Source organism: Crocodylus porosus, unplaced genomic scaffold, assembly GCF_001723895.1.
Source record: "Crocodylus porosus isolate Cpor-Errol unplaced genomic scaffold, CroPor_comp1, whole genome shotgun sequence".
Lineage (NCBI taxonomy): Eukaryota > Metazoa > Chordata > Crocodylia > Crocodylidae > Crocodylus > Crocodylus porosus.
Window position 1 is genome coordinate 29,060,863 of NW_017728947.1, and position 23,936 is coordinate 29,084,798.

Below are 23,936 nucleotides of genomic sequence, written 5' to 3' on the forward strand. Positions count from 1 at the left end.
CTGACTTCCTGCCCTTTGGGCAGGGGGCTGGACTCGATGATCTCCCGAGGTCCCTTCCAGCCCTAATGTCTATGAAATCTATGAAATTCCAACATGTAGGGGGGAGGGGGAGAGAGAGAGAGAGAGAGAAAGAGAGAAGCAAAACTATCCTATTAAATTTAGTCTGGGTTATACACACATCAAAATAGTTGGACATTTAAAAATCACCACATGTCCTTTAGAGATGGACATTATTATCCTACAATCAACTCAAGATGCTTTACAATCTCTCTGTCAGCATTTAGAACCCTTGCGTACCTCACACAAGGGTCTTGTTATGAGAGGATAATTCCTGCCTTATTGAAGTTTACTGCACAAACATTATCCTTTTTTTCATCATAATCATGCTTAAGCTTCATCCAAGCACTTAACACAACTCATTTCCCTTCAAGATCATGGGAATAAGATGCTCAGTCATATACTGTAACCTAGAAACAGCTGCTATGCAGTGGCCAATGGAAATGCAACAGATGTAACCAAAGTAAAAGGATATCTACATGCAAAATACATGCATTTAAAATGAATGTGAGGAAGATTTATGTAAGATTGGCTGGTTCAATGCATCAACTGTCATGGAGAATCAGCTTTGTCTAAGCATCATATCTACCAGTAGAGTGATCCAAGCCCCTAGGGTGCCTATAAACATGCAGCAAGGCTGCTCCAATGCACTGTAATTACAGTGCATCAGAGCAGACGTGATTAATCGAGTCTGCTGGACCGTGGTAATAACCACACTTCAGCAGACTCCAGCGTCATGAGTATCTACATCCCCACACAGAAAATTGACAGCAGGGGCGCTTTAACTAAAGCTCATTTGACACACTTTAGTTAAAGTGCCCCCACCACCATTTTTCAGCGCAGGGATGCTGATGCATGTGATACTCCAGGCACTTTAATTAAAGTAGCTCTCAGAGCTGCTCTAATTAAAGCATATCCCCCTGCCATACACACACACACACATACACAGACTCCCAGAGCACATGTATAAATGCCCCTAATTTTCACATTAAACCAAGTTTCATTCAGAAATGCTACTGCACTCAGAAAGAATTCAAATCAGTGGTACAAAAAGACCGCTGACGTTTCTATTAAGAGCGGACTACAGTAGATCAGAAGATAAAGATTCTTCTGAAGAGCCTTGCAAAAACAGCACTGCTTTTAATTCTGCTTTCTATGGTGGTACCATCTGAGACTGGACATTAATATTGTCTTAAATGAAGACAGAATTCTGCCTACCTATAGGGCCCATTACTGATCTTTGGGAAAGAAATGTTTAGCTGGTGCTCAGGAAATCAAGGTGGGTAACTTTTTTAACCTCCTATATTAGACAACTCCGAAAATTCATATAATGCTCGTAATTTTTTTTTAGATTTAAACACACTAACTTTTATAAATTAGTGTGTTAAATTTATAATTTTATTTATAAATTTGAAAAAAATTGCCTTCCTTGAGTTGGGTATTACTCTACTCTGCATCTGATTACTTGAAACTGAGAATGAATGCTGTTCTTTCATAGCTGTATCCTCTACTCTTAAAATAAAGGGAATAGAATGAAGTCAGTTAAATAACTTTAATCATCCCTCTTTTCCATTTGGAGTGCTCTGGGAGCTTTGGGAATCACTTTATTGTTAAACATTTCAGGCTACATTAGTATAACACCTCCATAATGACAATTTTTACATTAAGCATGTGCATGTCTTTTGTCCTAGGGTTCTTCTACTTGCCACAAGAAGCGTTTCAAACGGCATGGCATTAAGCCCTTATGACACTCAAAGGATCCATCTGTGTATCTGCCACTGGGCAAAGATTATCTGTATAGAATGCTACTTTCCTGTTTGATCATATAAAAGAAACTGGCAATCCAAAAGTCTGCCTAACACTATGCCCACATTTTGCAAGTAACTCTAGGCTCCTAAAAGACATCTCAACCCTAAAAGGATTCTGGGAGAGCAGAGCCTGATTTTTGCTGCTGCCCTTCCAAAAGCAGTAACCTTCAAAAAACCCTTTTTGGATGTGAAATGAGACTGTTAACTATACGGTAACAGACTTCAGACTACAGTACATTAAAAATAGCTATATGATACCAACAGAACTTAAGTCAGCATTGAGCATGTCTACAAGAGACACTGACTGCGCAGTAGCCAAAAAATACTGTGCAGTAGTGTGTCACAGTGCAGACGGTGCTAATACATTACTTCCTAATACAAGTACTAAATAAATGTGCAGCAACAACTGCTCAGTAGCATCTGGTGTAGATGAGCCCATTGAGTACTAACACAGATAGGATGCGTCTGGATTTAACCACAATAACAAAGAAAGAGGAAAACAAATTATAATACACAGTTAATATTGATCACAGACTAACATGACGTCCGAAGTAGCTTAAGTTAAGGTCATAATAGGGATCGTGTGGAAGTCTAGAAGGCCACCAAAGAAGGAAGTATCAATATTTAAAATAAAACAGGTCTAAGCTGACAACAGTGGGCCCCTTTGTGGTCTGCAAATAAGTTGCATGTGACTGTTATAAGCTTGCTGACTTGTTGACTATGCATAAGAACAGGTGGGCAAGAGGGAAAGGGAGGAAATGAAAGGAGACAACTGCAAGACGCATGGAAATTGGACATGAACAAGGATCAACAACTGAAGAGGTGGTGGAATTTGATTGTATAACAGCAAACAAAGGAACTGTGAGGTATAACAGAAGCATATGTGATATGCAAGTTGGGCACAAGACACCAAAGACACCACTGTGCAGGTATGCAGAAGCCGACTTGCCTGAAAACTTAGCCTAGCAAGTGACATTGCCAAGCAAGACTACACATCCTATATGTAATGTATCTGATCATTTCATTTTGCTTTGTTTAATCTGTCAATAAATCAATGCATCTTGTATGACTGGAATGGTCTGAGGTCTCACTTACTGCTGCTGCCCCAGCCACCTCAAACCTACCAGCTGTTCAGGTGTTACAACACAACAAAACACCTTCCTTCTGATTCACAGCAAAATAATCAGTCATTTCAGGTATGTGGTAAAAGGACTAACTTCAGTAGGAGTCATCTGTTTCATAAATCTGTGGATGTTACTTTCTACTAGCTGTCAAGGAGACATAGGCCTTCTCCACTTCATACTGAACCAATTAAACCTCACATTTGACCACCTGGTTAATAAGGCTGTACAGAGCATCAGTTGCTGATTCAGTGCAGAGGAGATTCAGCCCAATTCAGTGGCCAAATCTCCGAATCTGAATTGAATCAGAAGACCCATTAATCTCTCTGAATCAAATTGGAAGCCTCCGATTCAATTCAGAGACATTTGGTGATTCAGACATAGAACAGCTTCATATGTTTTCTCTATGTACCTCAAGGTACCAGGTGGCTTATGAATGCTGAGATGGTGGGGGCAGATGGAGCATCCCATGGGAGCAGACCAGTCCACTTCTGGGTCCACCACTGAGCACATGGAGGGCCTCCACACACTCCTGTGGGACGCTCCATCTGCCCCAGCATTGAAGCATTCACGAGCCACAGCTGGTACCTCAAGGTATGTAGAAAAAACATATAAAGCTGTGTCTATGGCTGAATCGCTGATTCTCCAAATCAGAATCAAATCCTCAGATTCAGCCAAATCTAATCAGAACAGTGATCCAAATCAGCAAATCGAATCACTGTCCCCCAAATCGGGCCATATCCAAATAGAATATGGCCTGCTTCGCACACCCCTATGATTAAACTGGGTTTAACCGCACTGCCTGTTGGTTAAACGTTGCCATACTGGGTGCATCTATACATGCTCTTATGACGCCGTTGTTACTGCGCCTTCATTTAGTACTTCCTTTAGTGCAGGCGTTACTGTGCCATACAGGGGCACAGTTATTTTTATCTGCTACATCACCGGAGCAACACGCTATAGTGAGGGTGCACATCACTGCAGCAACATATCTGTGGTGTCACATTTTGTACCTACTGATACTATGTCGTCATAGTGTGCCGCTACAGTAGTGCAGTGTCTCACGTAGACGCGCTCATTAAGGCCCACACTAAGAAAGATGAGGATAGATTGGAAAGTGTCCATCAGAAAGCAACAAAAATGATCAGCAGTTTGGAAACACAACTTACGAGGAAAAGCTGAAAGAACTAGGACTTTAGTCTGGAAAAAGAAGACAGACAGTTCCCATCTGCAGGGGTGCATCATGACCAGCAAAAAAACCTCTGAGCCCTAGGGATCATGGCAGCCACGATCCCCAGGGTCTGAGGGTTACACACAGTCCCAAGTACTAGGACTGCAGCACCTGCAATCCCCAGTCTACATGTGAAACTCCCACACCTTGGGGATTACTGCTGCTACATCCCTAGGGCTCTGGGGTACCCAAACACTCCTAGGGCCGAAGGACTGCTGCCAAGGCAATCACACTGCCTCAGGGGTGCAGGAAGCCCCTGGGGCCGGAAGACTGCAGTGATCCTTCAGCCACAGGGGTTTCCCATCTCCCTAGAGCAGGGAGGTTACCACAGTGGGAATCCTCCAGCCCCAGGCATTTCCTGCACCCTGGAGTGGGGAGATCGCTGCAGCAGGGATCCTCCAAACACAGCAGTGCATGAGTGGCTGGGAGCCCCTCAGCTGGGGTGCATGGGGCTCCCAGCCATGGGACCCTGCTTCTTGCCAGTGTAGGAGAAGCCTAGGAACGAGCTCCTCCTGCACCAGCAATAAGGTGCGATGGGATACAATATGCAATCCCACAATCATGCCTCCTACTATACACATGTAGCATGGCAGGAGGCACAGCTGTGTGAATCAACATTAGATCCCATTGTGCCTTTATTTGCACCTGTAGGAGGTACCTTCATTTTCAAACCAGGTCTTTTATTAAAAATCCTCCTTGGCCCACAGAAGATAAAATAAACAGAAAAGCAATGCCATCAGTATTTTTTCCATCAGTCTCTGAAAAGTCACAAGCACCCTATGTAGACCAAACGTAAGTTTCAAAATTGACACAGTCCACAGAGGGTGGCAAACATTGTCAACTCTCACAACTCTGGAGCTAGCAGAATTTGCCAATATCCTTTCATGTGATCTAAGACTACACAGCAGGCCTCCTTATCAGGCAGAAGCCTCACACCTGGGGCCTTAACCTGTTGGCACGGTTGCTCATCTCAGTGGGCCACCCCACAGCTAGTCACCCAGACTAATTAGGGCTTGCTTGAATCCTGCAGCAGGGCCTAACCTGCTCCTGACAATGGAGTGGCCAGATGACCCTCCTCTTCCCCATATAAACCCCTGACCAAGAATAGAAAGTTCCTGGGCAACATCATTCAACTTGATTCCAGACTACTTTGCTGTTTGCTTTGGCTTGCTCTCAAACTCTACTTTCTGTCAAATACCTCCCAGCTTCTTGACTCAGATTGTTCATAGACACTGCTCTTGGATTGATCCCCATACTTCCTAGACCAGCCTGTCCATGGATTCTGCTCACTCCTACTGACCCTGGTCAATACCTCAATCCCTAAGTAACCCCAGACCTACCTTCCTGCAGCCCAACATGACACTTCCTAAGGCTTTCTATTATCTCATCTATCCAGGCTTTGGGGAATATGTCAAATCTGAAGACTGTATTTAGCTTGAGAAGTCAGTACAGAATTCATCACACTGGTCAGGATTAGAATTAATACAACTGAGATATACCATTCACTGCTCAACTCTTCATGACACCCAGAATCTTTTGAAGTTCCTCCTTTACTGTGTTTGGAAACCTCTCTGGTATCTGGAAGTGGATCTTCTGGACAGCACTTCCGTGTTTCAAGTGAATACAGTGTTCAGTTCAAGGAGCTCTCCCAGAGGTTACTATAAACACATCTAAAAATTTCTCAATCAGTTGCCTAGCTTTCTCTTCTTGTGCTGGAGACAGGATACCCCAAAGTTATCTGAGAGGTCCCACCACCATTACCCTTCTAAGAACGCTGTTCCAGAAGAATCAGGATCCCTTGGCTGCTGTACACATCACAAGCCTTCCAAGGCATCAGCAAATTGACACGGTCAATTCCATAGTCCACCTGTCTCAGCACCTCAGAGGTCACCTGGCATTTGAGTAGCAACTTGCTCTAAGATCAGGGAGTAACAGTAAGACTCTATCCCTGGATTATAACCCCAGAGATGTGCATTCCTATCATAACATCATTCCTCATGACACTGAGCTGACTGCAAGTTCTCTTTCACAAGTCAGTTAAGTCCAAGTTTCTCCGTCAATTTTACAACATACTGGATCACAGTAGGGTTTGAAGAGCTTGAAGTCCCTTGTTCTCACCAGGATTCTTGCAAGAGATTCCCCAGGGTTATCTTCCATAGAGCAGTTCAAAACAGAAAAAACTGGTGAGACATCACAGATTGCAAACAAGAGGTAAAATGGCTTCTTGTCCCAATTTTGGGATTCCATAGTGACAAATTTATTCAACATCACTTTCCATGTTCATTTAAATTGTTCTACCAACCCATCAGTCTGGGGATGGTAGCCAGATGTTTCTCCATATCGACTTTTAACAGATCACATACCTCCTGTATCAGCCAGGATGGAGCCCTAGCTTTTGACTCACCAGCTAGTATGCCAGACAGAGGTACAAAAAGTCCTTGTTGCGCCATTAGATGGCCAAAAGAATCAGACCAGTATCCACTTGTGATTTTTCTCTATCCCTAGGTGCCCTGACCATGGTATGTCATGGGTCAGACTTAAGATCAAGCACAGGCGCTCCCACACTCCTGAGCCTATCTAGTATCCTTGTTTCTCTCAGTCTAGCAAGCCCTTCTAACTTTGCTGCTGATCTTCCTGTATCTCTTATTGCCAGGCCAAGAACCACTGATTCATCTCTTCCAGCCATCTCATTTCAGTCTCAGGGTCCATGTCTTTTTTACTATAATATTTATGCCTACATTCTCTACCATAGGTTGATAGGGCCTACTACCAGCTAATCTTGCTGGACTTACAGCCAAACTTGTCTTCAGTTTCAAACCAAGTCTTTTATTCAAAGTCCTCCTGGCCCAGGAATGACAATGTAAACAGTGACTTCTTCCAGGGTTAAAAAAAGCCAACAGTACATGGGCCTGGGCTTTGAAAGCAAACCATGCCTTTCCCCGAGACTGCAAGGCTTTCCAGACTTACACAAGATGCTGCTGCACCCTCCTGCAGCTAGGATCCTCTATAATACTCCCAGCTGGGAATCTGCCCAGTAGTTGAATTCCCTACACCTGTACCTAGCTGCATCTTCTGGGTTTCTTAAAGGGGCTCTATACCCTCTCACAATCACAAGGCAGGATAACATCTTTATTCAATATGACTATCTTAACCTCTGTTAAGTGACTGTTTCAGCAGTTAGGAAGTTTTTCCAGAGATTTGATCTATATTTTTTTATGTTCAAATCCCACTGGGCAAAGAGGAACAATGCTTCTCCACCTTCAGGTCTTTCAAATACCTGAATACTGTCATCATCCTTGCCCCTTAATCTACTTTTCTCTAAACTAAACATACCTAGTTTCTTTCATTCTTTTCTCACACAGCTTGCTTTTCAGTATCATTATCTTTAGTGTGTGCCTTTAGAACATCTGTAAATTCTCTACATCCTTTTTCAGCAGTGTCCCAAAATGGGCATGGTACTCCACTGAGGCCTAACTAGTGCCAAGTAGTGCTATTACCTTCTATGTCTTACATACAGAGCTACTCTTAATGCAACCCAAAATTGCATTTGCCTTTTTGTGACGGCATCACATCGCTGATTCATACTGAGTTTGTGATCTACCACAATCCCCACCTGTTCTTTCTGTGAGGTGCTACAGCCAAGCCACTTATCTCCCACTTGATGTTTGTGTATTTTTGTTTTCTCCCCAGCACTCAGCACCTTACATTTCTCTTTGCTGAATTTAATTTTGTTGTCTATTGCCTGATTCGCCAATTTATCAGAGTCCCTTTCCCATCTTCCAAGTGTTTATAATCCTCTTGGTTTTGCATTATCTGCAACTTTGATCTCTTATAGGGAATAATCAAATGTGTGCATAAAGACATTCTCCCCCTAAGGTGAGACTGCTGCTCTCTTCTGAAAAGCTGTTGCCTTCTCATTTTTGTAACACTGACCTTGCACATGCACACTTATGCATGCACATACACATATATGTGCAGACACAGATGCAAGAAGACTAAAGGTACAATAAGTTACCCAGGCCCTTAGTGCAAAGTGCTTGTTTGAAATGGCTACTCTACCTCTAGTTCAACCAAGCAGTGGATGAAATCTGAATTAGCAGGCCAGGTATCAGTTTGGTACCCTAATTGCTGTCTGGTGACTCCTGTAGCCTCCAATTTGTAACCTATGCATAGTACATAGAAGAGTTATGTTCCTAATGCAGATCCAAAATTCTACTGAAATGGATACAGAATTCCCATTAATTCTTTGAGAAGCTGCCTTTAGTTTAAACAACAAGGAAGTCCAAATTTAGGCAAAACACAGAGTGCCATAAAATAAACAAGCACAATAAACTGGCATTCCTGCAGGATCTGCTCACCCTGTTCTTGGCCAGCCATGACATTTCAGCACTATCCAATTTCAGTGTTAAAGAGTTTAAAGCTGTCCTCCATCCTGTTCCAACTACCAGAAAGGTCCATCAATTATGTTTCAGCAGCTCTAGTTACTGCAAGTGATTTAATGCTCCAGACAGACAACAATGGTCAACCCATTGTACAGGAAGCATCTACTCTAAGTTGGACATCTTAAGATGGCAGTTTGTTCCTCCAGCAGTGGTCTCTTCTTTCATTGTGCTTGGATCACTGGAAGTTATATAGACTGTAAAATGTCTAATTCTTTTCCTTTTCATATTAGAATCTAGAGGCTAAAGGCTACTCGAGTTTCCTGTAAAGTCAAAATGAGTTTGAATCATGCCCTTAGTACAGAAAAACAATTTCCATGAGCAGCAATCACTATTTCTTCTTCCTGCTGTTCACAGACAAAATGTGTGCCCACCTTGCACGGGTTTTCTGAAACCTAATCCACAGCAAAGTGGAATGAGGCAGGCTCTTCAAATTCTCTGTCCTGCATACAGCTTAACTATTTCAATACATAAATATTAATAAAGGTATGACTTTTGCCCTAAAATGTAAAGGTTAATGGCTACATTTGTCATTTTTTGAATACTGTACAATCCAGAATCTATTATAAATATATATAAGTCAAAATGAGTCATCAAAAACAATGCACAGAGTAACTGTGATCCTTCAGTTTTGTAATCAGGTAAAAAGTCGCTTGCATAGTTTCACTTTTCCTAAGTAGGTTTCAGTTTTTATTTAATTAGGTTGTTACTTGTAAAATCTGATAGATATCCTTACACTGGGTCTCTCTCAGCTGCTTCAAACTGCAGCCTGGAGACCAAAAATGACTTGTGGTAATGTTGCTTCTATTGTAATGGTGGGAATTATGCAACAGATAATACATTAGGGTGCACATACAAGACCCAATCAGTATAAAGCAATTTAGAACGAGAGAGCACCTGACCAAATCTCCCTATTTTCTGCCTACTGTAGGCAGCACTATTTTTGCTCCTGGCCACTAGGTAGCAGGGAATTGGTTTGCATTGAGCACTTAACCCAGAATTAAATCAACTAGTGGAGCACACACATGACAAGCAAAGGGGTATGTAATTATTCCCCACTTTCTTCTAAGATGTAACTTTTACCCTGACGTGGAATGACAATGATACTGCATCTATCCAGGTTTATCTTAAACCAGTTTTGGCCATTTTGAAAGCAGTTTGTGTGCACTAAACTTCTGTTGTGTTACCAATTTGAACTTGTTTCTGATCACTTATGGTTCATGTGTAATTTCTGTCCCTAGCCTTTCAAGTGTCACAATTTTTTTTTGTTTTCAACCTATACCCTCAGTTCCTCAAATCATATGGTAACTTGAGCCTCTCATGACTGATTAAAAAAAAATGAGCGTGTAGCTGTGAAGACAAGCTTGGAAGGCCTTTAAGGCCCAAACCAAATCCCAAAATATTTTTTGGAGATTTCTGAATAATTTGCCTGGGCAAAACTGGTTTAACTACACTGATTTCAATGAATTTGCCCCTGAATTTACTACTTACTGGAAGGAGGTAAGATCACATTTGTCATCAAACCCCCTTTTGTCAGCTATAAGTGCAATCATCAATAACTTGATGATGGGCTTGCCCCATTTTTGCACTCTCTGCATGTAATTATACCCAGTTGCCATTTGACAGTTGGTATACCCAAGTTATCCCCTATAATTGCTAATCTATGTTGTGCAGAAGTCTTTTTTACAAACTTTCCTCCCATTTCACTACTAAAAATGAAAAAAGCATTAGTCTGCACTTAGTGCTCTTCCCACTAGTCCCTCCTCCTATTCACTTCCTTCCTTTCTCTTAGATTCAGCCTAACTTTAGATGTCTAAAGCAATGGAGCTTTCATCTGTGCCACTGAAAAATAATTCCACAGCCTAACAGCTGTCAATACTAGAAAGTTTTTCCAAGACAGTTAGATTTTTTTTCCAAGTTTTTTTATTCAAACTTACTGAAGTCCCACCTTACCAGGCTCCCTTAAGAAAAGGGAAGCAACACCAAAAATGAGAAGTTGCTGTATACTAGATCAAGGCAAAGTGAATGAAACAGCAGACATGATCAGCTCTCTTCATTTAACCATACACACCTGAATTTCCAACATCACTACTTTTTATAACTGAAAAAAACAACATTAAGTTAACGAAATCCCTGGCTTGTTTAGGAAAACTCACTACAGATGTAGGTGCCAAGTCAGGTAAGCAGAAAAGGGTTTAATTCTGAAAAGCTTCTTTGGAATTTTGTTTGAACCACAGAATTTGGCCCATGTCAGTATTCCCCCATGAGATGGTCAGAGATGGCCTAATTACTAAGTGGTGCTGCTTTCTTATATATAATTCTAATGGGAAGGCTGCAGTTCAAGAGCAGAATATTAAAAACCTCCATTTAAAAAAAAACAAACCTAAACATATTTGTTTCTCACTGGGGAAAGCATTTTTCTTGAATCTCACTTTATTGGGAATAATTCTGAACAAGGAATATAGATCTTAATTTGTCCGTGGAAAAATCATCCTTGAGGAATCTGTTTCTAAGCACTTGGAGGAGAAGGAGGTGATTAGGGACAGTCAGCCTGGATTCAGCAAGAGCAAGTCATGCCTTATCAAACTGACTGCCTTCTATGATGAGATGAGTGGTTCTTGTGGATGTGTGGAGAGCAGTGGACGTGATATATGTTGATTTTAAGGCTTATGATACAGTCTCCCACAACATTCTCACAAGCAAGCTAAGGAAGTATGGGTTGGATGAATGGTCTGTAAAATGGATAACAACTGGCTGGATCATCAGACTCAGAGGGTAGTAGTCAAGGATGCAATGTCAGGTTGGCAGCCAGTGGAGTACCCCGGGGTCAATCCCAGGGCTAGTTTTGTTTAATATCTTCATTAACAACCTGGAAGATGGGAGATAGTGCACCCTCAGCAAGATGACACCAAGCTGGAGGGGTGTAGTGGATACACTGAAGGGTAGGGTTAGGATTCAGAGAGAGAAATTGGAGGATTGGACCAAAAGAAATCTCACAAGGTTCAATAGGGACAAATGCAAAGTTCTGCACTTAGAACCAAACAATCCCATGCACTGTTACATGCTCAGGACCAAATGGCCAAGCAGCAGCTCTGAAGAAAAGGACCTGGAGGTTATAGTAGACAATAACCTGAATATGAGCTAATAGTGTGTCTTTGTTGCCAAAAAGGCTAACAGCATACTAGGCTGCATTGGTAGGCATGCTGCCAGCAGGTCAAACGAAATGATTATTCCCCTCTGTTCAGCACTGGTGAGGCCACATCTGGAGTAATGTGTTCTGTTTTGCAGCCCCTTCCCCACTACTTAAAGGATGTAGACAAAACTGGAAAATCCAGCAGAGGGCAACAAAAACGGTAATGGAACTGGGGCACATGACTTATGAGCAGAGACTGAGGGAACTGAGCTTATGTTGTCAACTGAAGGGGTATTTAATAGCAGCCTCCAACTACCTGAAGGGGGGTTCGAAAGAGGATGGAGCTAGACTGTTCTCAGTGGGGGCAGATAACAGAACAAGGAGCAACAGTTTCAAGTTGCAGCAAGGGAAGTTGAGGTTAGATAGTAGGAAAAACTCTCTCAAGGAGGGTAGTAAAGCACTAGAACAGGTTATCCAGAAAGGCTGTGGAATCTCCAACCTTCGAGGTTTTTAAGATCAGAATAGACAAAGCTTTTGCTGGAATGATCTAGTTGGGGACTAGAAATCCCCTGTGCATGTGACAAGCACGTACTTGTCACATGAATCAGCAGTACAGCACATCTCTGTATTGAGAAAATGGCATTGGCGCTCTTTGAAATAAAACACGTCCAATATGTTTTAATTGAAAGTGCAACACCACCATTTTCTCCGTGTAGCAACACATTGAGCTGCTGATACACGTGACCTGCACAAAGCACATCCTGCTTTGAGTAGGGGTTTCGACTAGATGACCTCCTGAAGTCTCTTCCAACCCTAATTTTCTATGATCCTTTGATTTCCTCTCATTTCCTTTCAGTTAATGTGCTAAACTCACAGACGGCATATGTTGGTGCTACCAACTGAAACCTACCTCAGCAGAGAAACTTCTGATCAATACACTTAAGGTTAATCTTAAAATCCAGTCCTGAACAGATTCACTCATATACTTAATTTGACTTGACTTTTCCATTTACTTAAAATCAGATTAAAAATATCTAACTTAAGGCATTGAAAATAATGGCATTCAAAATTAAGACATTTTTGAAAGTGCAGGTACTAAGTGACTTGACCAACATTACACAAATCAGTGACAGATCTGAAACTGAATTTGGCTCCAATTACAGTCTACTGTCAAATATATTAGATTATACTTGCAGGCCCAGAAAGATATTTAGTTTGTATAGCTATATTTCCTTAGGAATTTGGTGCCAAAATATTGATAATAATAAGAGCTTGTACACTACTAGCTGCCAAGAAGTCATAATAATCTCCGATGTTGGCAGCCAAGAGTCAGAGTGGATATTATGGCAGGTCAATGGAAAACCTTGAGAAATAATTTTTCATTATCCTCTGCTTATGTAGGAATTGGTGCAACACAAACAAATGCTGAATTGATCTAATTTTGTACATGGGTTCCAGACCACACAAGTCCTTAACAGGATTGGAATCAGCAAACCTAGCTTTAGATTAGAATATTTATAAGATCTCTGATGGACCATAAGTATTTTTGATGAAACTTCAAATACCCTGCAAGATGGGTATTTGAAATCCCTCGTAACAATCCTGGACGTTAACCAAGACGAAGGTTGTAATTAAATAGGCCCAAAAACGCCTTTCATAGCATACTATAGGAAGAAAGGCCATTTTATGTTAGGCAAAGCTCATAATCAAATTTATTTCATCCATAACTTACAAAGAAGACTGAAAACCCTCAGATTTACTGTTATATGCAGATACCTATCTGTGAACTAGCAGACTGTTCAATTAGACTTAAATTGCATTAATTAAACTTTGGATTTTCTGATCTCCATATTAATACACTTGGATCATGAAAAACAAACATAAAATCTGCACTGCCATTAAGATAAGTCAACAAGATAAATTCCTCTTTGTTATCGTTTTCTTGTGTCTTCCAAATATTAGAAAACCTGTCCATCAAATGACATCACAGATTAATACTATTAACTGTTATATCCATTTGATGCAACTAAATAACATATTTCAATCTCTGCCTCTAGTAAGCGGTATTAATCTTCTTCAATACTTTCTATATTAGCCATTTCATTTTTGCTTAATTTTCTTATGTTGTTATTCACAAATCCTTAAGCACTATCATCTACCTACGTATTTCTAAAATACGCATCATATTTTGGCACCAAAGCACCAAGATTTTAAACATAAAATAGGTTTGTGCTTATATATACTGGGGAAATGTGATGCAAGCAAAATAGTATCTAGGGGGTTTCAAGGTAATGTCCGTGGCAATTATTTCAGTTGTTGCATAAGAAAACCCAGCCTTTTAAACTGTTGGCTCACTGTGTACCATATATATAAGATCACAGAAAAGCACAACTGAAAGGGACCTCAAAAGGTCATCTACTTCAACCCCAAGCAGGATCACTTGAACCATCCCAGACAAATGCTCGTCTAACCTGCACTGAAAAAAACATTCAGTGATGGAAATTCCACAGCCTATGAAGGTGATCTGCTTCAGGGCTTAACCTAATATCTAATCTAGCCACCCTTACTGAAATTTAAGCACAGTATTCGTGACTTATTTAATCCAACCAGAATCTTCAACACTCCAGGCAATGGAGAAATTCCTTTAACTATCAGTAAGAACTTATATCTTCTCTTGAGACTAGGAGGCCTGTAACCATGACAAACTGGTACACTACATAGCTATGCTTGTTATACCACTGATTTAAATTGAATGAAATCAAAAGCCATTTATACACATACTTTTCTGGTCCGCAACGCACCAGAGATCCACCGCTTCGGACTAATCGAGTCTGCTCTGCATGCGAGCTAACACAAACTGCACTATGCCGCATGCAGTCACAAAAGCGGCAAAAACACATCAGCATGCAGAAAATGGTAGTAGTAGGTTTTGGACTAAAGCACCTCCAATGTATTTTAGTTCAAAAGTGCACCACCACCATATTGTCAGCGCTGATGCTCATTTCGCCGCTTAGACAACTGCAAGCATCGCAGCACTAGGAGCTTTTCAAAGTGCTTGTTACTGCAATGCTTGCATATGTAAAAATGCTCAACGCTACTTAACTGTGTATCAATTTGCCATAGGTATTCACCTTCCAGTATTTGGAGGTCAAGAGTTAGAGGCCTGCATTTTGGGACCTAGAGATTCCGGTTACATTTAAAAAGTGAAAAGATAACACGTAGTAACAAGAGGTATTTCCTGTTCTTTGCATAAAGGAATTCTCAACTTTAGCTGCGTAGCAACTGCTGGATAAATTGACTTCCTCGGGACTAACAGCTGTATGTAGTTAGTTAATCCCAGTAACAAAAATGCATGTTGCCATAGGCCTTATGTTGCTGGCCATATCATGTAAAAATCCAGTGCAGTGGTTTTGCACTCTAAACTGCTATACACTGAAGTCTGAGATCAGGCAATGCATTTTATATAGTTTTTCAACTGCTTTCTCTGTTTTGAAAATTTCTTTATAAACTACCTATCACTGAGGCTTCTACACACTGAATTAATTTTAAAAGTGTGGTACTGATGGATCAGAAAAACAGCCAAACAGTTCTCCATCCCATTCTATTTGTAATCTTGACCCCTAATTACAGAAGAAATACCACCTACAATGACAGAATTATAGTGCTCCATATAACTTCTCCCACCCAAACAGCAGCATTCCTCCGGCACTGGCTATTTTCTTAAAAATCTAGAGCAGCTGCAAAGGGCTAAAAAAATCTATGGGTAATCAAAAGAGAAGCATAACTGTAATAATCTAAATCTTGGCAAAAGCAGCATTAAAAACAAACAGTCTTCCAAAACGTCAAGGGCCTGTATCCACCTCAGTAACCTTATATCTAATCAGTTCACCAGCAAAGCTAAGGAGTGGAATGACCTGACCAATTACAGACCAACATCAAAAATGTCAAGCTGAAAATGCTGCTACTGTATTGATCAGAAATATGACCAATGGACTCTTCAGCAGCTTGTTCTAAAAACTTTGTGCCCTTAATTTTTGTTTTCTACCTCTTGCTCACCCGTGTTAAAAGGTATATGTTTCCTTTTTACTTCATGTAAGAATTCCTAATGTCCTCACAGTGTTAAGGATTCACTACCATTTTAGACAGCAAGAGATTCATTGGTATCATCCTTCGTGTTAAACAAGAAGCCTAGCAAATTCACAGGAAAAGAATTTGAGAGAGATCAAAATTCATCTAACATCAATTTGAACCAGGATCTAGCCCTTTATTTTTTTTACAAAATGTGTGTTCTCTTGGAATATAAAGGATAACTTCAACCCCAAGAACCTGCATCAGAGTAACCACCCAGCTAAGCACAGAGGAATTGCTAAAGTACCTTCTGAGAGTCATCAACACTTCTGTGTTCAACCAGAGTACTTCTGCTGTGCAATGTATCCCTCTGACACACTTCCCATCTGGCACAGAAATAGTCAGTAATTGACTCAAGCTGTCTTCAAGTGGCTAAATGCAGTACTGACCATTTCTACAAAAAACCTTGTGCTTTGCACTAAGCAATCATACTGCCTTTCTGGGTTGACCTTCATATTAGGGGCAGATTTCATACTGTACATCCACATGTCTTCCATGAGAGACAGTACTCCTCCATCAATATCTATTCTCACCATTCAACAGTAAACCAGTAGCCCTGATTCCTGGTCCCATGGTCTGACAATTTGACACACAAACTCACTTGACACCAGGCACCAACAGAATAGTACATGACTGGGCCTGTAATTTATAAGTTGTACCTCCCTTTTGGAGCAAACTTAATGTCTACCCATACAGACACGACAACTAATGATTTTATTTTTCCATTGACAGTAAAGAAAATGTAAGTCTTCTTTTAGTTTCTACTATATTTATGTCCCAGAAGAAAATATTAAAAATATCATCATGTATAAACCATCCAAAACACAGATTTGGGGATCTTATTGATGCAGCTCAAAAAAGAGCAGAAACTATTTTTAAAAAGTACTAAGTCAGAAAACAAGAAGTAGAAGATTGTTTCATTATATAAATTTATCATTCATGAAAAAGTAAAGCACAAAACACATATGGTATTCTAATAGAGATTGTGTTACAAGAGGCTGTAATTTCTGAGGTGAGATAAGTGCATACATCTTTATGTTAAATAACAAAACAATCAAAATTAACACAGGCAGACAAGGTTCTTTGGGTGAATCTGAAACCACTCTCTCTCCCATCTCCCAGTCCTGATCATCAAAGGAAACTTACAAAACACTTCCCAGAGATGAACCTATGAACTCCACTTCATCAACCTCCTGGACACTAAAAATCATGGACTAAATATAGACATTGGATTTATGACACATTATAACCTACCTAACATCCAACACCCCAGGTATCTCTCCACTATTCATTCCCCTTCTCTCCCCCACCTCCCCATCCCCAGCCTGTCTCTCAACCATTGACTCCGCAATCTACATTTTCACTGACGGCCTGTCTTGTATGCATACCAGCCCGGCCTCTGGCTTCCTTACTTTTCATTCCATCCAGGAAGAGCACACACCAAGTGCAGAAACTTCCTTAGCCTGACAAAGGGTTTTTGAATGCAAAAGCTTGCTTAATAATTGTTTTCCAACTATTTAAGTTGGTCTAATAAAAGATATCAAATTCACCCAAAGAACTTTGTCTGCCTATGTCCTTAGACCAACACGGCTACAACTTACTTCCCTATCAAAATTAACATGATATCTTTTATAGACCAGGACACATAAATAAAGCATTCTTGCTTCATTTTAGTTTAACAACAAAATTAGGACCTGTAATCTATGAACAGAAGCTTTACACTGCATTGAAACAGATGTCCCACTGCACTCTTAAATGCAGAGTGACTTAACTTTATGTTATTACAGTACTACTAGCAAAAAGAAGCAGAGCTTCCAATTAAAAAGAGATTTCCCCTTACCTGTGTTCCAGCTCTCGAATGGATAGTATAACTCCAGAAGTTGATGCCTTCTGCTGCAAGGTGGCTAGAAATGTGAACTCGCTTTTATTCCGAAAAAGCTGAATTAACTTCTCGTTCAGGTGGGGTGCAGCATGGATTTCTCTTTCTACATCTGAGTTTTATTGAAAAGAAGAGGGAAAGGGGGGTGACTCAACAGCAAGTAAAAATGGTAAGTCAGAAGGATTCAGATTACATTTTTCATTTTCTCTTGCCCATCGATATTTTTCATTTTTGAGTTGTCTACCACATGTTACAGCTGCATTCATTCAATGCAAAAGCCCAAAATACCATCTCTGTCAATGTGCCCACTTGTCACTTTGACAAGCTCACAATTGGCCAGTCACCGATTTTCTAACAGAATTTTTGACAAGATGCTGAGCCATTCAGGTCTGCTGTGAGCAGATTAAGCGGCTGTTAATAAGATTTGCTGCAGTCAGATAAATAGAATCCTAAATTCTGAGACATTTCAGGGACTCACTCAGCACCACTTACCAAGTTCTGATTTCAATTTGCTCATTGACTCAGTCACCATCTCCCCATACTACATCTAAAGAAACTTGTCCTTGCACTGTGTAAGGCAGAGGTGTGTTATTGCTAATAATGCTATATGGCCATGCCTCTGCCTGAAAAAAATAAATACAAGACGTGCTTGCTGCTGTTCTAGGATTTCTCAATTGAAACAAGCGAAGTGTGATAGCTCATGCAATATTTATTAAACTACAGCCTGATCAGGTAGGGCCAGAAGTGTTTCAGTCTTGCTAACCCTGATGTTATCCAAGCAGCAGCATGCCTCCCCACAGCTGATCTTCTGAGACCCAAATTCACTTCCATTCCAACACGCCTGCTTTTATCTCACGTATTATTACACTACATCATCACCACCAAAGATGGGGAATAATGAAAAGGAGACTACAAAACATAGTAAAGAAATGAATCACACATCATTTCACTCTCCTCTGCTATTTTGTTTTCTCATGTCTCTCATGCTGAGGCATGTCACACATTCTCAAGGCATGTGTCACTTTCTGGTCTCAAATGTCATTACCAATTTAAAGCTTGATGCCATTTTTTTTAGAAGGGCTGACTCTAAAGTCAAATATTCAAGGCTGAGATCCTCAGCTGGTGGAAATTAATATGGCACTACTTCACTCTGGGGATCTGGTCCAGCGCGAGTACTGTAACAGACTTTACCATTCAGGGTGCAGTTCCATAACACAGTCATACCAGTAAAACGTGCTTTTGCCCTAAAGTAAAAGTGGAGCAGACTTAGAAGTATAAGCCACTTCACTTCTGCATCAAGTAACTCCAAACGAAATTCTACCCAACATGAAACACCTTCATGTGGCCTGATTTTGAGAACATATGGTAAATTCTTCCTTTGAAAAGCCCGTATCCCCTTCTCACCCCCCTGCTGCTTTGTGTTGCTGAGCAGCCCTGATATGCTGGTGCTCTGCCCCTGTCCATGCCATTGCCCTTCATTCCCAAGACATAGCCCTGGGAAGGAAGAGGGTAGGCACAGGCGATGCACTAGGGGATCCACTGGGCTGCGGAGGCAGCCAGAGCAGGTCCAGCCCAGCTGTCTCCTCACGCCCTACTGTGGGCACAGAAATCTGGGTGGGCACATGCCTCCCCCCATGCCCCAACATGTTGCCTGTGCCCCCCACCCCTTTGCCTGTGCTCCCCTGACACTCCAACACATTGCCTATGAGCCCCGCTGCATTGTCTGTGCCCCCCGCCACAACACCTGTGCCCCCCTGCCCCACCTCTGATAGCCTTACCTGGAAGGAGATGTAGGAGTTGCTCTTCACCAAGCTGCCTAGCTGCCACATGCATGTGTGCATGCGCACATGTACATGGTGCCTTCTGCCCCTTGTTCCCCCCAGCCCATTGCAGCCTGTGTTTCCCAGGCTTTTCTACTTGAAAGCAGCAAGTCTGTGATTTTCTCTTTTAAAGGAGAAAACCTACACTTTTCCTTAACAAATGGAAAACCCAAATCCCTGGTTATCAAACATTGGTGAAAAATGGATGTAAATCAGGGGCAGCAGAGTTATTTCAGGGATAAATTTAAAGCACAGAAGCATGAAAAATTCAATTGTTTTCATTTTTATTTGATATCTCAATATATTATCAAAATCCTCATTCTTCTGTTAAAGTAGGGGTTGGGAAACTATGGTCCGTGGGCCAAATCAGAACCAGGGAACCCTTGAATCCAGCCTGCCTATGTGGAAAAGGTTGCCCATCCCTGTCCCAAAGGCATGATAGCTTTGGTCAGAGATGAAGATGTGATGTATTCAAAATATTTTTGAAATTCTGTCGAACAATAGTCCATTCATACTGAAACATAAACCACTTTACAGATGGCATACTTGAGTATTTCAAGGAAACTGCAAAATCCAACATTGCCTAGTGACAAGTGACTCTGAATTAAATGACTTTTTTGACAAAAACCTTATCCAAAATACAGTGGGTTTCTTGGTTATAATTATGTGGCTTAATTTTAGTACAGTAATCTTTCTCTTGGAAAAACACTTTGAAATTTGATATTGTGTTGCCATGTCTTTTAAATGTGTATGAATTTTGTTACTGAAGCAGGACCCTGGCCAACCAGCCCTGCATGGGTACAGCCCAAGTACTGCTTACTCCACAGGTGTACTCTTCCCTTTTTTATAACTCGCCTGACTCAAGTTGGTGTTGCTAAAGGAAATTAACAGGAGGTGGTACCTGCTGCCTTTGGGGTTTACAGAGAGGGTGTGGGTCCTGATAGGTGTGTGTCTTCTGTGGGGCTCTACCTTTCCTACACCCCACCCCTTTCCTCTCCGGTGTTGTCGGTGATCCGCCCGGGAGCCTGGTCCTGTCGCGCATCCACTGTCGCTTATGCAGTACCCATGATCACAACAGAGAAAATAACGATACAGTTATAACTTAGGCAATGTCAGCTTGTCAGTGCACTCCAGTTTCTGTTCCTGGGGTGAGGGTGCTTGTCAGGGCTTACCCTTCCCCCCTCTATGACTCCAGTATGATTGGGCTGATCCGTCCGGGACTGGGCCCTTTGAATACTCAGGGGCCCCTGGCATGATGAACAGCCATATGGTCCCCACGTGTACCTGGCTTCTGTCGGGTTGATGACTGTCAGTGTTCCTCCTGTGGAGATGGTGGGCTGTTGGTCCCAGCTCGGGGTCTGGCATTCCAGTGGGGAGACTTGGCTTGAGCCAGTGCCAACAGCAGCATTCCCCCTTCCTCTGGGACTGGTGTTCTTTTATCCCAGAAGTTCTGGACCAGCTTGCGCCAACCTGGATCCCTGCCTGCCCCATTTGCCTTGTCCCCACCACCAAGAGTTACAAGCTGCAGCTGTGCTTGACATCCCCCGCACCTGAGGTTCAGGGGCTCTCAGTGGTGCTGTGCCCCAGTGTTTCCTGCCTGCTTGGCTGGCTGGGCTCCAGAGTCATGTGGGACCTGGGCTCCTGCTCTCATTCTACCCTGGGCAAGAGGCCAGCAACGCATCCACTCCCTGCCAGCTGCCTGTCCCACCCTTGGGAATGTACTGGTGGTGGAGTGTGCTGGCATCCCTCAGGCTCGTGTTTCCCTGCCTGGCCAGCTGCCAACTTGCTACCTGCAGAGCACGACGGCCATCCTCACCCTGGTAGGTACTGGGCTCAGCTGGGTCCTGCTATAGTTATAGTCTTATATTCCTATTTTAATAGATGCATTCAAGAGAAAAAATGCTCTACTGTGCTATACTACTGATTCAAAGTACTGGATCTTACAGAATATTAATGTAGTGCTTTGATCATAGTTATAGAACACTCTCTATAATGGAGATAACTTATAATGGATCAATCATGTAAATACACCACTGACCAACACCATCAATAATTAAATTTTATAAGCCAAGATGTCCATTTGCAAAGTGACCTACACTTCCTAACATGGAAAAAAGTTATGGACACTCTTTCTGTAGTTGAAAAACAGTCGACTGGAAATAGAGACTATTTGCAGAATGGTAAAATGGCAAATATCACCCTTGATTTTGCAGTCTGACAGGTACTGGCGAACTCCAAAGCAATGTGGAATTCCATCAAGTTCAAGGCTACACCATATGGATTCAGGGATCCACTTTTATGGAGCAAACAACAGAATCTGACCCCATTTTGCTAAAAGAAGTGGCTGTTCCTTAGACGAGTGCTTCTCAAGCCATGGATTATAACCCAGGAGTGGTTCGCAAAAATATATGAAAAGGTTGTGAGCAAGTCCCAGAAAAATAAGAGAAAGCATGGTTTTCCCCTTGTAGGCTGGCAACATTCCAGCCTGCAAGGGGCTGCTTGTGATGATTAGAGGCAGCAGGTGCCACATGCATCTCTGCACACACATGCGTATGTCCAGCATGCAGCCAGGCAGGGGCATTGGAGCAGCCCCAGCAGCTGGATGCATGTAAGTGTATAGAGAGTAGGAGTTGGAGGTCCAGGGCTTGAGGACTTTCCGGGGGGGTGTGGGTGTCAGTGTGGAGGAGATAAGTATGTGAGAGGGGATGGGTGCCTACCCGCACTGGGGAAAGGGGGCTGGGCGCTGAGTCTGTGTTAGGGCAGGAGGGGCTGGTGGGGCAGTGTGGGAAAGACCCTTGCCCCTCTAGTGGGCAGGTCGTTTGAGGGCAGTGGGGAGCTGTGTGGCTGGGCCAGCAGCACTAGGGCCAGTGCCTGTACTCCCAGGAGCAGGTATATGCTGCTTGGAGGGTAGGTAGGGCCGTGACCAGACTGCCTGGTGCAGCGTGGGTGCCCCAACCCAGGGTAGGGGGGGTGCCAAAGGCCTCCCCTCCTCCTCCCTCTAGCCCATGCCAAGGCCAGACTCACTCCACTGCTGCCCTCATGAGCCGGAGCTCCTGCAGCCACTATGCTCCAGCCCAAGTGGGACAGGGGCAGCTAGGGGCCCCCTCTGGCAGAGCTGGTGGTGGGGAAGGGGCAGGGGGGCTGTGGGCTGGGACTGGCCAATATTTACAAGTAGGACCCAGTGTACAAAAAAGGTTGAGAACAACTGCCTTAGGCGATACAACTGTCATGAATATCAATTGATGGCAAACACTCTTCTGTGTTTTACTGGATCTGTAGAGAAAGATCCATTCAAATGAATTGTATGTATGGTATATTCATCATTATAAAACTGTATTTTTAGTCAATTTTAACTCTTTACAAAAAGAGACAGTAGCCTTTTGGGGAAAAACAGTTTTCTATATCTATAAAAATGACTTGCTCCGTGTAATAAAATGTATATTATAATATATATGGAATATAGGTTTATACTGTCACCTTCAGTGAAATATTACTTCATGCTTGAATGATAATGCAACCTCAGCAAAAAACCAAATAAAGACATTGTTTTTATATGCCCTGCTACATGGCTGCATTTTCTTAATGTGAAATATCAGGTGTTTGGGGTTTCTTTAAACTTATCAGTTTATAACCAGGGGAATAAGCAGCTCTATATATTTATTTGGAAGTCTATATTATATTATGAGCCCTCTCTGAGGATCCATTAAGAAAGGTAGGATTTCTACCTTGAATGAAGCAAAGAAACAGAAGATTTTTCTATTTAGAAGAAATTTGTTTTGTAGTATTATAACACCAAAAAGGCAATGTCAGAGGCATTGAGCATCATTATTTTGTAATAGAAGAGATCACCATTTACAGTCTGAACTAGCAATGTGCATTAACTGTAATTACTCACAGCAGTTAATTTAAGCACCTCCAAATAAGCTCCAAATCATGTTTTTCAGTATGGGTTTCTCCTGTTTGGCTGAATTCCAATTAAGTCCTTTGAGTTGATGGCCAACTCCATTAGATTTTTTTTAATGACACTGAGAATGTACTAATTACAAAATTTATTAAGCATAGGGAAATTCACCAATATATATTCCTCAGCAGTTAAATTCTATAGGACATTTAACAATTTTTGTTAATCACTGTGTTGACATACAGCATGACCAGCTTGAGGCCTCTACTGTTCGATTAGTGTCTAATAAATAAACTGGAAGCATTCACCTGTATATTTCACCAAATCATTCATAATTATTAGTCTTAATCCAAAGGCAGATGTCCAAACTTCCATCATTTACCAATTAAAAGGACAGTGGCAAGTCATTTAAGCCAAAA

The 23,936-nt window shown here is 41.8% G+C and overlaps 1 protein-coding gene across 2 annotated transcripts in view; it reads right to left on the reverse strand.

Moving 5' to 3' along the window:
• NELL1 (neural EGFL like 1) overlaps window positions 1-23,936 on the reverse strand; it is a 502,747-nt gene that overhangs the window by 439,204 nt on the left and 39,607 nt on the right. For both annotated transcript variants that reach the window (XM_019551935.1, XM_019551934.1), the window contains exon 3: window positions 17,758-17,908. In XM_019551935.1, the coding sequence (XP_019407480.1) occupies window positions 17,758-17,908 (151 nt within the window). The remainder of the gene's footprint in view (window positions 1-17,757; window positions 17,909-23,936) is intronic.